General features: G+C 38.9%; 1 protein-coding gene across 1 annotated transcript in view; it reads left to right on the forward strand.

The window, feature by feature from the left end:
- Positions 1-6,696: 6,696 nt before the first annotated feature.
- Positions 6,697-18,836, forward strand: part of Upp2 (uridine phosphorylase 2) — a 29,474-nt gene continuing 17,334 nt past the window's right edge. Inside the window, exons 1-3 of the mRNA XM_042683512.1 lie at positions 6,697-6,950; positions 11,113-11,230; positions 16,935-17,093. Coding sequence (XP_042539446.1) covers positions 6,889-6,950; positions 11,113-11,230; positions 16,935-17,093 — 339 coding nt within the window. The 5' untranslated portion in view covers positions 6,697-6,888. The remainder of the gene's footprint in view (positions 6,951-11,112; positions 11,231-16,934; positions 17,094-18,836) is intronic.

The following is an 18,836-nucleotide window of genomic DNA, read 5'->3' on the forward strand; positions in this document are numbered from 1 at the left end:
TTTTTTGCCGGTCCTAGGGCTTAAACTTAGGGTCTGGACACTGTACCTGAGCTTATTTTGCTCAAGGCTAGTCCTCTACCACTTGACCCATAGCACCACTTCCAGCTTTTTCTCTTGATGTGGTATAAAGGAATCAAACCCTGGGCTTCACACATGCTAGGCAAGCACTCTATCACCAAGCCACAGCCCCAGACCCTATAGCTGACTTCTTCATGATTATCTTGTCATTATCAAGCATTGGGGTTTGCATTTAAGCCAACCATTGGGGAATATGAAATTAAAGATTTTGACCCATTATGAAGTCATATTTCCAATATGAGAAGCCACAGAAAGACCAGAGAAATTTAAATTTATGTTCTTTCCCTTTAGACGTTGCCAGAAAAATACACTTTTATGTCATTACTCACCACCCGGCATTGGTACACTTAGCACATATTTGGTCCTTAGTTGCACCATGCTGAGAAACTTGTAAGCCACTTCCCAGATGTAATCTCCAAGTACCTAGAATAAGAGTCCTCTAAAATAGCTGACAGTAGTCAATTCCTTTTTTGTCTGCCTTTATTTTTTCTAATTTACTTCATTGTTTTAGAGGTGATGTACAGCATACATTACATAGATAATAAGTACATTTCCTTTCACAGATATCTTTTGTTCCTTCATTCTCTCCCAATCTCTCCCTCCCAGCTCCACCTATTCTATATATAGAATTGACAATGGTCAATTTCTATAAATAAATGATCACACACCTTGAAACTTGTTCTTTGATTTATTATTTTCAATCATTGTCCAAAGAGAAATTCCTGCTTATATAGTCTATATTAGGAAATGCAATCTTAGAAAAATGTAAACAAGAGTTGTAAGTCAAGGATAGTTATTTTCCTGATGCAAATGTCTACTTTTTATTTTTTCATTGTAAAGGTTGTCATTCTTATTTTTAATTGGAGAAAGAGCATGAAGCAATCTTGCTCAATTTATTACAAAACACAATCCAATACAAGATCAGATGGTCAGGAAACAAATGGTTCCAGATGCTGGTGCTCTGTGGGCTCTGGAAAGTATGGTATTATTTTTGTACTTCTGAATCTCATGAACAACTATGAAGCCTTTTATAGCATGACAACAGTGATTCTCTGGGACTGAAATCAAAAGGCTGCAGTCCTGGGCAAACACTGGAGGACCTACAGTCCTCCAAAGACCCAGGCGGGAGTCAATTCCCAGGCCATCCCAGAGGAACATACTCAAGAGAAAGTCTATACCTGCTACCCCCTGAGCCCTTTGCACAGTCTGACACAGACAGAGCACTGCATTCAACAGAACTGCAGGGGGAAACAGCATACACCCTGCAGTGTGTCGCTTTTGTGCCAGGATAACAGTTTTTATTGCCTATAATAATAGTAAATATACTACTTTGGACTTACATTTCTAAGGTCTTTTTTCCTTTCTGTGTGCATGGTGTTTTTCATAGTTCATGTCCCCATCCATCTGCTGAGGAGTAGGAACTGGAATAGGGAGTCAGGATTCTTTGCTTAGCCAAGTCGAGTCCTTGCTGAGGTAATGTTAGGAAAAACACAAAGATTTCAAACCTGACCTTCCAATAATACATCAAAACAAGTCCTGATGGATTTAAATAGAGATTTAAACTATGATTCTCCTGTCTCAGCCTCCCAACTAGTTGTGAGTAGCTCTCACTTCCAAGTGACAAGCATCTGGCATATATGCATATATTTATTGATTAAGCTAAAATATGGGGATAATTAAGGCATCTTTAAACTTGGGTTTACTATGTGATTTTTTTTATCAACCCAGCAATGTCTTGTGCATGGCAGAGTTAAATTTCATTATTAAAAGAGTCAGTGTTAAGTTACTTTATGTGTAAATACTTTAAGTATGTTATTTTTTTATTGTGAAAATACCATACAGAGGGGTTACAATTACATGGGCAAGATAACGAGTACATTTCTTATCAAGCATTGTTGCCTCCTCCTTTGTTTCCCCTTCCCATCCCTTCTCATCTCCCACCCCCCTTACCCGTCCCCATGGCCAAAGTTGTAAAGTTTATTTTTCAACATAACGTCTTGTACATCTTATTTTGCAATGGGTCCACCTGCATTGCTATTTAAACAGCTTGTTTTTTCCTTCCCCTCCACAAATTATACCAACATCAAATACAGTGAAAGCAGGGGTTATACTGTGGGGGAGAGACATACAAAGCAACAAAGAAATCATCTTATAAATATGTTAGAAACAATCGCAAGAAAGAAAAAACCATTTGAATACTTATCTTGGGATTCATTTCACCTAACATCAACTTATCTGACCGTTTCTGCTTGTCTCAGACATATACTAGTTATTGCAAATAAGGGAAACCATGGGACCTACGTTTCTTTGGGCCAGGCTTATTTCACTTAACATAATTTTTTTCCAAGTCTTTCCATTTCTTAACAAATGGACAATGTCATTCTTTCTGATGGAAGCATAGAATTCTATTGTGTATATATACCACATTTTCTTGATCCATTCATCTACTGAGGGGCATCTGGATTGGTTCCATATTGGTTCCATATGGTAAATAATGCTGCAATAAACAAAGTTGTGCTGATAGCTTTAGTATGGTTTTTTTGTTTGTGATCATTTGGGTAAATGCCCCAAAGTGGGATTTGTTGGGTCATAGGGGAGCTCTATGTGGAGTTTTTTTAAGAACCTCCATACTGCTTTCCAAAGTGGTTGAACAAGTTTACATTCCCACCAACAATGCAGTAAGGTTCCCTTCTGTCCACATCCCCTCCAGCATCTGTTGCTATTAGAGTTCTTGATTATAGCCATTCTAACTGGGGTGAGGTGGTATCTCAATGTTGTTTTGATTTACATTTCTTTTCTGGCTAGAGAGGTTGAACATTTCTTCATGTGTCTATTGGCCATCCTTTCCTCTTCAGAGAAGTTTCTCATCAAAGACCTCGGAGTCAAAGCAGACACTCCGAAAACATTACAGGATGGAAACCCTAGGTCTTCTTGGTACAGGCGAAATTTTCTTAATAGAGACCCAGAAATACAACAAATCAAAGAAAGGTTGGACAAATGGGATTGCTTGAAAGTGCAGAGCTTCTGCATGGCAAACGACATAGCTAGCAAGATCATGGATTGTGAGAAGATCTTCACCAATCATACAATGGTCAAGGGTCTCACATCTATTGTAGCTTTTTTTTTCCAGGGCTGAGGACTGAACCCAGGGCCTTGCGCGCACCGGGTGGGCGCCCTTCTGCTGGGCTAAACCCCCAGCCCCTAAGGGTCTCATATCTAAAATATACCTGAAACTCAAAAAATTAAATCCCCCAACAACAAATCCTCAAAGAAACAACTGCCCAATAAATAAACGTGTTATTTTTTTAAGTGTCAAGAATCTCAAAAACTGAAAGCCACCTCAGCTCCAGCTGTGATGTTCTGATGGAATCACTTGGGGAAAGAAACATATAGAGTTACTTACTACCTAACTGTGAAGATACTTTCTATCACCTCTCTCACCTCTCTGTGTTTTTCTCTATGCTCCCTGAGCCAGTGCAGAGTCCCCCATACTCTTGCCATCCTTGTGCTAGGCAAAGGAATTATGGTTGGCCACACTTACAATCTCATCTCCCAGGATACAGAGACAGGAGAATTCAGAATTCAAGGTCCTCCAGGGACAAGTTAGCAAAACTCTATCTCAAAAACAAAATAAAATGAAAACAAGTGTCCTAGGGTCAACCCTCCTTACAACCAAAGAAGAAGGAGAAGGAGGAGAAGGAGGAAGAGAAGGGGGAGGAAGAGGAGGAGGAAGAAGGGGAGGAGGAGAAGAGGAAGAAGGGGGAGGAGGAGGAGTAGAGGGAAGAGGAAGAGAAGGGGAGGAGGAGGGGGGGAAGAGAGGGGAAGAGGAAAGGTAGGTGAAGGAGGGGAGAGAGGATGAGAGTGAGGAGGAGGAGGGACAGAAAGAGGAGAGAGGAGAAGGAGAGGGAGGAAAAGGAGAAGGGGGAGGGGGAGGGGGGGGAGGAGAAACAGCAGCAGCAACAACAACCCAGGCATCACACTTCCCAGAAACTTCCTGCACCCCACATCTGGCTTTGGTGTCTCTCCTCTTTGTTTTCACAGTGGCTGTCATCCATTTTCACTCTCACCCCTATCCCAGTAGTGTGCAAGATCCTTTAGGGCAGACATCATCCTCTTCCTCTCTACAGTCTCAAGATTAAGCAGTGTCTGGCATGGGTAGATGCCCAGGCCCTTGTGTAAGGTTCTGGGAGCTCCAAGTTCCCAGCTGTGGCCCTTCCAGTTTTAGGGGGTGGTTACGGTTCTAAGTTCACACATGTTAGTCTCCCATACTCAGCAGAAATCATAGCAACTGGGAGAAGTCTAAAGTCATCTAGCTGGAGTGGAGGTGCAGAGGCAGAATTAAGGGAGATAGCAAACTGTCGTAGGAGTGAGAAAAAGAAAATGACAAAGCTGGTAGAGGATGAAGCATTTCATCAGGGGCTTGGATGCTATGAGGCATAGATCCTGCAGAGCAGAGGGTAAGGGGAGGGTTGGAGCTGGCACAGGCTCTCATCTCAGACCACTGGCTGTAATGTGTCACAGGGCTCTGCTGGCACCCAGCCCTTGTTTACAAAGCACCCAGCAGCAGAACCTGAGTTGCCCTGGGGCACTCCACATGCATGCCTGTAAAAAGCAAAACAGTTTCCTAATGTTTGGTAGGGGCATGGACCTTTTTGAGGTACAGGCAATCTACAAACAAAAACAAAACTGGTAAAACAACAACAAACAACCCCCCAAAAAACAATGTACTATAAAAGTAGGATGGCAGCTTCAGAAGACTGAATACTGGAGAGGGTAATTCAGATTGCCCAGAAGACAGTAACAAGTACTCTCCATTCATAGATTCTACAAACTAGTCTTCCTTCTCCCAAATGAAGACTATATGCTCCATAAGGGGCATGTGACATGGAGTCCAGACATCTTAGCTGCTCTTACCTGGCACCATTAGTGACCAAAGTCATTGGAGACAGAGTCTGTATTGGAAGCAGGCATGTTAATTAGTCTAATTAAATCATTAGAGTTATTAATTACCTAACACTTACCCAATTAGCTATCACTTTCATCTGTCAGAGGCAGCAGTAAATGCCAAATTGGAATTTGGTGGTCTTCCTCATTACTCCCTGAAGATAAATGGAGACGTGTATGAAATGCCAAAATAGAAGCAGGACAGGCCCAGGGGCCAGTAGGTATGGGAATTTCAAAATGCTAGTGGTTATTGGAAAAGGGCAGGAGGTAGACCAGCTTGAATGGCTCAAGAAGTGAAGAAACATCCATATCATTATTAACAACAAACAAAAACCACTGTTCCCCAAAGCAATGTGCACATTCAGGCTTATTTTGCCTCCAGTTTTCTAGGATAAGTTTTGTCCATGATCTTTGAATATCTTGGGCAAAATACAAATGTCTATTTGGTAGTAGCTGCAGAAAGATTCAGGTTATATTGATCATTTCCAACTTAGACTTCCCTATTCTCTTTCTTTTTCATTCTGAAAACTGCTATCTGGCCATAATGGATTTAAAGAGGTCAGAATGAAATTAGTGGAGTTTTCTCGGAATAATTACCAACGAAAGAGAAGTAACTTATAATAGGGGAACTCTGGAAGAGATAGGCAGGTGGTTGCTGACTGTTACGTATAATCTTGGGAGGGGGTTGTCCGCGTGGGCATGCACTGGGGCTTAAATTCAGGGCCTGGGTGTTTTCACTTGTCGTTTTCATTCAAGGCTGACTATCACTCATCTCCATTTCTAGCTTCTTGCTAGTTAACTGGAGCTCAGAATCTCTCTGGTTTGTCTGCCTGGGTTGGCTTTCCACCCAACTCCTCGGATCTCAGCCTTCTGAATATCTCAATTAATACATTCTTGAAGAAAAATCCACGTACAGTGAAATGTCTTATGTCTGCTTCTGTTTGGTACTTGTGAACATTTTAGCTTCAAATTTTCTTGAAAGTCGTGACACTAAGCTCATGAAGCTCTCACCAGCATAAAACTTGAGCTGATTACCATGGAGGCCAAGAGAAAAAAGGATGAGGATGAAGTTCTTCTATTGTCTTCCATATGCAGCTCCATCACATGAAAAGTGAAAATCTGCAGATCTCTTCACAGAGATTCTTTCCTTAAGATGCTAGGTCGCAATTCATTATTTTGCCTGGGTTGACACTCCAGCACATAGTTTAGTAGATTTTAGAGGCAACCTAGCACTTAACTAGCTCAAGAGACCCTGGAAAACAAGCTTTGTTTAGCTATCAGACCATTTGAGTTCACTGAAATGGGCAAAGTTCAGAAGAAGGGGCACTCTGAGGTCCAGAGCTTGGCTGTTTTTCTCATTTGTGATGACAAAAGACAAAGAGGGAGAGAGAAAGAAATCAAGTGGACAGAGTGTGGGAAGGGACATGAAAATGAAATGTTTGAGAACAGAAAGTTCTCACATGTCCTGGACACATTTTTTGAGATATTTTGATGAGGCTCGTGTGGAAAGTGAGAGAGGACATGCCCACATTGGGACCAAAGTCAGATGGAAGGGGAAAGTGCTCTAATAATCAGTTAACAAGTTAACCAATCTGGTCAAAGAGATAGGATGCCACACCTTCGAAGAGAGCCTATCTTCTTGGGGAATGATGCTTACAGAGGTTCATGTAGTATAAAAGGACATGCTAGGGACAATATTTTAATTTGACCAGATTGTTTAAAGTGCTAAGGCAAGAATTCCATTCATAATTTCACAAGAAAATACGAGTCTTAGGGGAGAGGACTGTTCTAACATTGAGCCGAATTGTTGTGACTATATCTATAATTTGATAACAAATTCCAATATTTCACTTTCCTAATATCAGCATGGCTTCCATTTTACCTGCCTCCAAGAGATCCATGATACCTGACAAGAATGCATACAATGGGTGAGTAGTTTTCATTTTTTTTTTTGGTTTTGGGCTTTCTGTTTTGTTATCTTTTTATTTTTGATAAGAGGAACGTTTCTTGGATTTTATATGAGATGCTCAGATAGTAACAAAAATTTCTTAGGCTTAATCATAATATAGTTGAAATATAGTTCAAAATACAAATTAAAGAACAATGCAAAATTGCTTCCTGACATTTTCATTGCTTGGTTCTTGGTTTGGTATGGGGTTGGGGGGGAGGGTTGGAAAAGGGGCAAAAGAAGTTACCAAAAACACGCAAAAGTTTATAACCAACGTGCAGGAGTGAACACAAACTCAAAGTTCAGCTTGAATTAACTATGAAGTACAACCTTTAGTTCCATGTCCATGGGGTGTATCTGAGAAATAATTAAAGGGGCCTTCCCAAGCCTAAGGCAGACTCAGCTGTGTTGTAGAGCATTATGAAATGATTTCATACACTTTGTGGTGGACTTCACATAGAATTCATTTCTGAAATACTGTGGATGTTATTCATCTCGGGGGTAGACATAAATCTGCTGAAGCTGCTTGTGCAGTTAGCTCCAATTTCTGCCTCAGGTTAACAGAACATAATAGAGCATTAATCTTTATGAGGCTTAAGGATTTTCTGTGAGTTCCCCCTGATTTGCTTAGTGTTATGTGAAATGTCTTGCCACCATGTCAGCATTTTACAAAATGCTCCACTTATCCACGCCAAACAGTGTGTATCCTGCCATCTTCATCCCTTCAGGGAATCCAAGGAAAAAGAGAGAGAGAGGGAGAGGGAGAGAGACAGAGGCAGAGACACAGAGAGACACACAGACAAAGAGAAAGAGAGAGAAGGAGAGAGGGAAGGAGAGAATATAGAGACAGGAAGAGAGAGACAAATCAAAGAAGACAGAGACAGACAGACAGACAGACAGACAGACAGACAGACAGATAGACAGACAGAGACCATGAAGACAATGCAAAGGTGCTGAAGAAAGTTCTTCCCAGAGTGGCCATTTTCTTTCATGACCAATATTTAATACTGCTCATGTTATGTAACATCATGGATTAAAAAATTAAAACAAAACACCCCAAATTTGATGCCACATCACTTATCTAACAGAATGGTTATAAGATCAAGTGAGCTGAAGTGTTTGTTTTATGGAGTTTTCATGCATTGTACAGTTTTTATGCTGAATTTTGTCTGGGACATAGTAAGGGCACAGCAAATGTTAGCCAATTATTATTGTTGTATTTCATTTAATGATACAAAAATGTAACAAAAGTTTGAGGAAGAGGTAGTTGCTTCAACCTTATTTAGTAGCAATTAGGTATTTTAGAAAGATAAAATTATTGTAGCAGACAGATTATACTGGGTTGAATTTGGTATAAAATCCCAATTAAAATTTTCTTTTTAAAAGTATAAAATTGTAATTGTTTTTATTTATTTATATTTGATTTACAAATGATAATTGTGTATAATTATGGGGTACAATACGAGGTATATATGCATGTTTGCACACATTGTAGACCAGTATGTGTGTGTGTGTGTGTGTGTGTGTGTGTGTGTGTGTGTGTGTGTGTATTACTATATAGGGTGTCTTATGCATACTAGGTAAGTATTCTACAACTGAGCTACATCCCAGCTCAAAGTGAGGTATTTATCTATGTATATATTGTAGTAAAATTCAATTGTTAGTTAACATCTACACCATCTCCCTTAATTCTAGTTTTTTTTGTCCTGAAAATGTTAAAAATAAAAATTCATGTTATTATTGTCAGTGGTTACTATGAAGTGGTAGATCACTGAAACTTATTCCTCTGATCTAATGAGACTTAATCAGACATCTTCCTTTTGTTTTTCCCTCCCCCAGCTTCTAGTCTCTGGCAATCACCCCTCCTCTCTGTTTCTCCTCCCCCATCCCATATATAAGAGAACATACATAGTATTTGTCTTTTTGGCCTGGAATATTATACTTAGCATACTTTTTTGTAGTTCCATTCATGTTATTATCTATGACCAAATTTTCTTTAAAAAACACTGAAAAGTATTCCATTCATCATATATGCCATAATTTCTATATTTGCCTATTTAAGTAAACTCAGGTTGATTGGATATTTTAAGTTATAGTCAATAATACATAAATGAGCATAGTAATGCAGATATATCTTTCACATATTGATTTTAATTCCCTTTGATACACACTAAGAAGAAGGATTTTAGGATCATAAGGTAGTCCTACTTTTAGTTTTTTGAGGAGTCTTTGTACTGTTTTCCATAACAGACACATTTATACTCACTTTATATTCACTCATATTCACTTTATATTCACTTATCTGAATCAATATAAGAGAATATAATCCACAACCGTGCTGGTTTGAGCATTCTCCAAGAACCTAACTCTGAGAATCTAAGAATCTATTCTCTAAGACTCTGAGTAAGAATCTGTCCTATCTATTGTTTTTGATGGGGAAATTAATAGTATTTTTCCACAATTTGAACAGTCAAATCTACATTAACAAATAGAATTTGTTAAAATTTAGGGATTAAAGAAAGATGTAAGAGACAGCTTGCACAGGGAATTTATCATCTCTCTGGGAGATAGCAATGAACTCTATGACAATGTGAAATGTTATTTAATGGCATTGCTATGAGACAAATTCTTTAGAAACATAGTAAGGGGAAAAGAATAGTGAATGGGGAGGGACTATCCTTGGAAAATTCTTCAGAGAACAGATGATAGCTTGAACTTTGAAGAATGAGCAGGAACTTAATAAGTGAACACTGGGAGGAAAAAGAGTGAAGAAGTTCCAGATTATTCTTGGGAAAGACATCCTGACTCACTGTGGTATGAGACAGATAATTTGTTATCATTAATAATTAAAGTGGTGTAAAGTTATTAACCAACTCCTGTGTGTGTAATGCAAATGCTCTACCACTGAGTAATAACCAGCCCTTACAAATACTATCTGATTCATGGCTCATAATGAGCTTAAAATTATTCACTATACCCATTTCACATATGAAGAAATGAAAAAAAACCCAAAGATAATGTACCCAAGGTATATATCTTTAAACTGGTAACAGGATCCTTTTACTCTGGAGTCCAGTACCTTATATTACATAGCTTCCCATTCAGAGAAAGATCTCTAGGGATAGTATGAACTTAATGGAGAGGACTATAAATTTGGATGCATGATATAGAAAAATTTCTGTAAGTCTTGGTTTCTCACTTTAAATCAGATGACTGATAACACATATCTAACAGAGTGGTTATAAGCTCAAGTGAGCTAAAGTGTTTGTTTTATGGAGTTTTCATGCATTGTTCAATTTTTATGCTGAATTTTGTCTGAGCCATAGTAAGGGCACAGCAAATGTTAGCCAATTATTATTGTTGTACTGCATTTAATGATACAAGAAGTTTTTTTCTCTTTTTAAAAATTTTTAAAAATTGAGATTAGGTGATTACACAAATTTCACATATTTCACAGTATTGTGACTTAGTTAAAGTTACAAACACATTTTAACCTTCACAAGGAAAATTGTCATTATCATGGTCTATAAAGTTTGTGAATTCTATGACAATACAATTATTTCTACGACAATAGAATTAATTCTATGACAATACAATTATTTCTTTCACATCAGATGATATTTACATTTCTTTCCTTTTGCTAAGTGTAAGCTGTTCCTTCTTTCCCTCTCATTCCTCCCTTCCCATAGCTGTCTTTGGGTTGCTTAGTTCATTTTCATCTATGTCAGGTGCAGCTGATGGCCCCTCTGTTGTATATTTTCCCAAAATTCCCTCTGATTCTGTGTCCTCCTCCTAGCTTCCCTCCCTTGTGTATATATATATATATATATATATATATATATATATATATATATATATATATATATATATACACCATATATGTGGTCAAGAACATGGAATCATTTAGCAATGATATGCCAAAATGAGTGGCAGTCCTTTGTTTCTCAAGTCCTGTTTACTTTGCCATATCTCCTTGCATTTTGGCTTTAGCATCCACATATCAGGGAGACAAGAACTTTTATGTCCAATATTTTGGCTAGCAATAGTGACAGGTGTAATCCAATAGCCTTTACCTTTTGTGTACTTTCTCTCCAAATACCTTTACTCCCTCTGTATTTGTGTATGTATGTGTGTTTTCCCAGGAAAAGGTTTGTAAATGTTAAAAATCCTTACCTGGATACTATGGATGAAGATGTTCTCTACCACCTGGACTTAGGAACAAAAACACACAACCTGCCAGCAATGTTCGGAGATGTAAAGGTAAAACTGCTTGTAAATTCAAGAAGAACTATTGTTTTCCCTCTGTTAATTTTTCTTAATTTTCCCAAACATGCTTTATAGCCTTAGCGAGAGAAATGTCAGAGATCCCAATAAGAGCCAAAGTCACAAAAATTCTCAGTTTAGAACGTGATCATCATGAACAATGATTTCTACTCCAACAAGACATAAAGGCACCCAAACTAAATCCAATACAAACACAATTATTTGCCTGCCCTGGTCCCTGGAGATAAATACCATTTTATTGACAATGTTGCTCGGCACTCAGAATTCCTGATGTGTTAGGAGATTCAGTTTACAACTTAACATCTTTATTTATTGCTGACCCTCACTAATTCTCATTTAGAATTCAATAAGACTAACAAGAATAAGAAACAAATATTTTTTATTATTAAGATTTTTGTTATTTCATGAGAAAATTATTTACGGAATACTTCTAGTAAAATAGTATTGCTATATTAATTATTTATCATATCTACATGAATTATAAAAGCAATTCTTGTTCATTATTTAAAATTTGGAAGTAAAAAAATAAAAATAAAATTAGGAAAATACATGAAAGAACATTGAGTTTTAAAAGACATACATCACAGGTCCACCACCTAAACTTACACACTATCCACCCAGGTTTTTCTTCCATTCCTTTGAAATGGATAAATGTTAAGACAGTTGTAATAATGTAACTTGGCATCCTGTATTTTCATTTAGCTAGATTTTATTAATATTTCCCCATAGTACTACATTCTCTTTGAAATACAATGTTCAAGGAGGCCATAAAGTCGTGCCATAAATTAGCTAACCTATTTTAAATTTTTTGTTAAAATATTTTCTGTTACGAAAAGCCTCAAATGGACAATTTTATTCCTAAGCATTTTTGACATTTTTTTTGGCTTAGGAGAGTTGATAGAAATGGTCACAAAGAATAAATTGAAAGAGGTCAATGGAAGCTAAAATTACACTAGAACAGCAGAGCTGGATTGTGGACCAAGTTTTTCTAAGTCTAAATTCCAAGGCTCTTTTTTTTGTTTTTATCAGGTGTACTCTGAGTTGCAGGAAGTCTGAAAAGCATATTAATTGCAACCGGGGAGGTAAAGAAAGAGGATGATGAAGAAATGGAGGTAGGGTAGAAGAAAGGACAAGAAATAAGAGGTGAAGATAGGTGAAGGGAGGGAAAGGAGGCAGGAAGAAGGAAAGGAGGAAGGAGGAAGGGAGGATAGAAGAAAGAAAGAAGGAAGGAAATAGGTGAATGTTGCCCACTATCAATAGGTAGTAGGATTCCTCCTCCTTACTTCTCTGTAAGGAGCAAGCTGTGAGGGGGTGCCATTTTTCCATTCACCTCTAGACCACTGCTCCTTGCCTTTATGTGGCCTTGTCCATCTTCTCTTTCCTCTTTTTAATATAACCTCTCTGTTTTCTATTGTTTCTGAAGTTCATATGAAGGAGCCAGCAATCAAGGTTGTCTCTGATGCACATTAGTAGGATTTTACCTGAATTCAAATGTTAGGTTTGGGGTTCATGCCTCACAATAATTTTCCTTGGATCTTTATCTAGGAATGACTGATGATTGGAAGGTTTAGCATAATTGAAAATCTAAAGTAAACACCTAGTTAATAAATTAAAAAGACAGAATATGTTTTTGAAACAGGTTATGATCTGTTACTTACATGTCTAAATGTCTGTTTCTCCTCTACCACTATAGGGGGCAATCTCTTTTTTATTTTTCTTTGCCAGTCTGGGGCTTGAACTCAGAGACTGGGAGCTGTTTCTGAGCTTTATTGCTCAAGGCTAGGGCTCCACTATTTGAGCTCCAGCTCCATTTCTGACTTCTATATTTTGGTATTTATTTATTTGGAGATAAGAGCCTCACAGACTTTTCTTCCTGGATTGGCTTCAAACTATGATCTTCAGATCTCATCTTCCTGAGTAGCTGGAATTACAGGTGTGAACTACCAGCACCCAACATGGGGACAGCCTTTTTCTGAATAAGAAGATTCTAGGTTCAATTTCCTTTTGGGGGGAAGGGGATGTCCGGTCGTGGGGCCTGAACTCTAGGCCTGGGCACTGTCCCTCAGCTCTTAAGCTCAAGGCTAGCACTCTACCACGTGAGCCACAGCATTACTTCCGGCTTTTTTCTTTTTGCTTATGTGGTGCTGAGGAATTGAACCCAGGACTTCATGCATGCAAGGCAAGCGCTCTACCACTGAGCCACCTTCCCAGCCCCCTAGGTTCAATTTCTTGACTTCCCTTCAATCTCAGGGCAGCAATCCTTACTAACAAGAGGGAACACAATAGGCTAGTACCTGAAAACTCAGCCTTGTTCTCATGAAGATCATGATCATGATTAACAACATTATTAATAATGTTTACAATTTTTGTAGGAAAAGAGAAGTCTAGCAGTATAAAGTTTAAAACTTTCAGACTCAGACAATGAATCGCCCCCTGCTCCCCCCCGCATTTCCTCCCTATTGTTACTATATTTTCAAAGATTTTGCTACCCAATACTGCAAAATCTCAGTGGATTAGCACCATTGCAAGTTTACTGCTTTACATTAAGCAACATGTTACTGGCTGACAGGTGACATTCCTCAAACCTAACACTCAAGGAACCAAGCTCTTTGTATCTTGCTGCTCTGTCACCTTCAAGGAGTGCCTGGCAGCTTCCTTGAATGTCAACCCCCAGCCAGAAGATGAATGAAGATGTATGTAGAATCCTAACATAGTGTCTATTTCCATAAGCTAGGGCCTACTTTACTTCTGCTCACATGCTAGTGGCTGGAACATAGGTATTCGACTTCATCTAAGAGGAAAGGAGCCTGGGAAGCTAAGATTAACAGTGAGCTCAGAAAGAAGGAGAAACCTTTGTGATAAATAGCTCATCAGAGTCTGCCACACTCACTGGAGAAAAGGAAACAATTGAGAAATGTGGTGGATGATCTGTAGAAGTTATTTTTCAAACTCAACATCAAAATATATCTTTTATAATGTCTTCTAGAGCTGTCTTTTATAAAATCACTAACTTGCACCTTTCAATCTATCTCAAGAAATTTCACCTAACACAGAAAATGATTGTTTTATGACTCTATCATAGGCATTCAGAAGTATTTGGACTCCATTGTTTTGCGTTTTTGTTTTGGTCAGTCATGGGGCTTAAACTCAAAGCCTGGGCATTGTTCCTGAGCTCTTTTGCTCAAGGCTAGCATCTGCCACTTTGAGCCACAGCATCACTTCTGGTTTTGGGGTGGTTTATTGGAGGTAAAATTCTCATTGATTTTCCTGCCTGGGCTAGCTTTGAACCACAATCCTCAGATCTGAGTCTCCTGAGTAGCTAGGATTACAGATGTGAGCCACTGGCACCTGGCCTTGAACTCCATTGTTAACATACAAAATACATAAACTGCTTTTAAGTATTTGATTAATACAATGTGGCAACATTATGTCTTTTGAGATATTAGGAGTACTTGAAAATTTATTCTGACAGTTAGCAGTCTTCATGTGTTTTGTAATGCCTCTGATGCCCTCCCAATGTATTTTTTATCTTCTTTGATAAAACCAAGACAATAAATATCTCATTTAGAACCTAAATAAGTGGCACTGAAGTTCAATGTTAGTTGGTGGTCTTCAGCTTTATTTTACGTCTCATTAAAGTAGCCAAACTGCAAATCAAGTCTAGAGATGACATTTAGGAAGTATCATTTAGGAGGCAAGGTTTCAAGAAACTAAGCTACTTCTGTCCATGCATATCATCTTTATGTCTCTAGAAATATGCAGAAATTCCTGGTGATTACAGCAATATCTACACTTCAAAGAAGAGCTCAACCCGCAAGCTATTCTAGCATCTGTTTCGGTTTTATGGTCAATCTGAACAGTTGTAATTTACATTCACTGGCACTACACAGTGAAGTTATTTTCAAACTACTATAGGGTTTTTTAAGGCTCTTTTCTTACACAGATCTTGAGCCAAGTCTCAATTTTCCATGCCTACAGAGGAGAAAGATCCTTGAATAGTTGATAACAATTTTTTAAAATTCAGCTTAAACCATAGCCTTATCATCTTTGCTACCCAATATTTGTGGTTGACGCTCATTAAAGTTCATTACTAGCTGAAGGCTCCACCAGTGAAATGCCTAAGAAGTCACAGAAAAGACAATAATAAGGGTAGAAGAGAAGCAGAAGGCCTGGATAAAAGGATAATTCCATTCCATAATTGAGAATGAGTGCATGTGGCACAGGAATTATTGCTAAATGAAAACGGCATGCACCATACAATCAGACCACCCAACAGAGTCAATCCTTTGTGAATGGAGTGCCCGCTCTCCAACCTCAGCTAGGTATTGTTTCCTTAGATCTCCTTCATCCATGGAAGGCACTGGGCCAGCACTGTTTCTGATCCTCTGCCCAATGCTGCCCACATCAGTCAGGCACCACCAACTGCCTTTTCTTTCCTAGAAGACTTGAATCAGCTTCTACAAGACAGAAACTATAAGCAAGCTCAAAAAGCAGGCCAGGAAATTGTTTCTTGATATAGAAAACAATAGTTACCATTTGTGGACACTGAGCAGGTGGCTGGATCTGTACAGCATCCTTTGTCATATGCAATCTCATTTCATCCTGACAAAAGTCTCTAGGGCCTGCTGTGCTTTCCTATTTTGGTTTGAGATGTATAGAGAGTTTGAGCCAGTTACTTAATCAGAAATGGGTTAAGGTTCAAAGCCAGGCAGGCGTACCTCAGCTCAAGTGCAGACCAATAGCAATGTCACCTTCTCTGCTTTGGAGCTTTTTTACAGTCAATGTACCACTCTGCTGGGCTCAGATTCCTGGGTGACTTTTTTACCTGATCTCTTCTGTGGACTCTGCTTCCTTCTGGTTCTGGGACTTTCTGCAGCTGACCCTTGGTGATATTCACTCAGCTGGCTGCTCATTTGTGCCCCCAATCGTCCACATCGATTCACTCCCTGACATCCTCCTTTCTATTCCTAACATGAGGTTGCAGAGGAACATGAAGATTTTATTACTTCATTTTATTAGATGTGACACATTGACTCTAATACCTTCCCCCACTTCACAGAGGCTGAAAAGTGAATAAAAGGAAAACATAAATCACTAGAATACATGAGAATCTACAATAAGATTGAAAATTTCTAACAGTAAGATCTGTTCCATGAGAATTTTTTTTTCTCAATGAGAAGTTGAAAGTCTTGACATAATTCCTTTAAAGCCTTAAGTTATCATAGTATATTGGTAACAAAGGCTTATGATTAGGGTGGTGGAATGAGGAAACATGGGTAAAACGATCTCCCTTTACCCTTATTGCACTTCATTCTATATACTCCATTCTTACATGCTAAATATCTATCCAGTTAAGGCCCAACCCTAGGCAGATTATACCAATTAAGATGTTGATTGATGTTACTATAAACAAAACCACCAGGAAACATCTCCTTGAACAATGTCAACACTTACTCTGATTTTGTGATTTTTCTTTACTAATTTAGTACATAAAAGTGCATTTGATGGCTCTCTTTTAGAGAGTAATGGTGGAAATGAGTTAATTCACCCGCATAGCCCATGACATCCACACATACTCCTAAGGAAATTAACAATAAACTAAAAGCATTAGAGTTGAAACCTAAGTAAGGTTCAGTTCGTATGCCAGTAACTATGGCCAGGTACTTGTTTGTGTTGACAGTTTGTCTGCGTCGGGGGAAGTCCCAACAGAATGAAAGCATTTGCACTGTTTATGCACAAAGAGCTTGGGTTGGCAGGAAGTGGAGAAGACATTAAGGACATCTGTGCTGGAACAGACAGATATTGCATGTTCAAAACCGGCCCCGTGCTCTCCATCAGTGTAAGTACGCCATGCTGCATAGTAGTTAGACTTCACAGGCTAAAGGCCAAAATGGACACTTGTGCATTGTTCTTTTCCCCCTCTGCTTTGCTTTCTTATACAATTAAACCCAGTGCTCAGGTATGACATTCCTCATTACAGGAAAGATTCCTCAAAGCAAAGCCTAGCAGGCAGGCTAGGGTAACTTTGGCTTATAGTCATCATGAAGTTAAAGAAAACACCCAAATGCGCCCTCCCTCTTTATGTTTTGTAACTGATCAACATCTTCCCCTCCCATTTTCTCTCCTCTGCCCTTGTACAGCTTTGAGAATGCTGAGCTTTTAGTGTGTAGGGGCCAATTTTCAGAATTGCTAAATGGAGTGTTTTAACACTAGGAGAAGCTTGCTAAAAAGCTGCTAATGTGTCACCACTGAGTTCTTGTGAATTGCTCCTTCTCACCTAGAACATGTCAGCAGTATCCATAAGTGGAGTGTGTTCAGGAGGGTGTCCGCACTGCACACGGGCACCCAGTCTACTTTTCTCAGATTGGCTTCTGTTAGGGCTCTATTTTGAAGCAAAAGACTGAGTCCATCACAGACTGAACACTGCAGCCAACTTTATGGTGCAGAAGCTAGCATGCCAGAGGACAGGGTAGAGTCTTGCAGAAGTATGACAACTCTAAGAGCTGAGTTGTAAATGGCCCCTATACTAAAGGACAGTTACCACTGTCGTTCACTGATCCTTCAGATCACTAGTAGCATTCAGGGGTAAGGAGTAGGTAACTATGGCTGAAGCCAAGGGTAATAAAAGAAAATGTATTTGGCTGGGCGCCGATGGCTCACGCCTGTAATCCTAGCTACTCAGGAGGCTGAGATCTCAGGATCATGGTTCAAAGCCAGTCCAGGCAGGAAAGTCTGTGAGACTCTTATCTCCAATAAACCAGTCTAAAACTGGAAGTGGCACTGTGGCTCAAGCAGTAGAGCGCTGGCCTTGAGCTGAAGAGCTGAGGGACAGCACTCAAGCCCAGAGTTCAAGCCCCACGACCGACAAAAAAAAAAAAAGAAAGAAAGAAAAAAGGAAGGAAGAAAGGAAGAAAGAAAAAGAAAATGTATTTGATGCTAATGGAGAAGACATGTTGATCTCCTTTGAGTCCAACAGTATCTAAAAGTCTTGCTTTGGACTGAGATGGCAGAATCCATTCTTGTATTCATTTGATAATTTGGTAAACAATTATAGAATATCTACATTAAAAGGGGTTTATATCCTCTGATTCTGGCAAATCTTGTCTTGCTATCATGGGTCATTTAGAATATAATTGGACTTTTGCATACTAGATAAGGAAGGACAAAAAAGTAAATTTATTAAAAAGTGAAACTACCATAAATGAGCAGTAAAACTTTGGTGATATATAGATATAGCAGGAAACTGGTCCAGCTGTCCTGTGAAGGAATAATTTTTTAATCTAAGTGGCTATGGTTAGTCAATTAGAAGTAGGCCTTAACAAAAATCACAGGAATGAAAATAGTGTTGGGAGGGATGGGAGAGGATGATGATCAAGATGCATTGTATTCATAAACTGGCATATGGAATTAAAACATGTACAACATCTTAAAGTTTAAAAAAAGAAAAAGAAAGCAGTAGGTCTTAACAGCAGGCAAAGCATTCCCAGTGGGTACCCTTTTGAAAATGTTTCCACAGCTGTTGGTGTGTGTGTGTGTGTGTGTGTGTGTGTGTGTGTGTGTGTGTGTGAGAGAGAGAGAGAGA

This window comes from Dipodomys spectabilis, unplaced genomic scaffold (genome assembly GCF_019054845.1).
Source record: "Dipodomys spectabilis isolate Male_0828 unplaced genomic scaffold, ASM1905484v1 ptg000081l, whole genome shotgun sequence".
Classification (NCBI taxonomy): Eukaryota; Metazoa; Chordata; class Mammalia; order Rodentia; family Heteromyidae; genus Dipodomys; species Dipodomys spectabilis.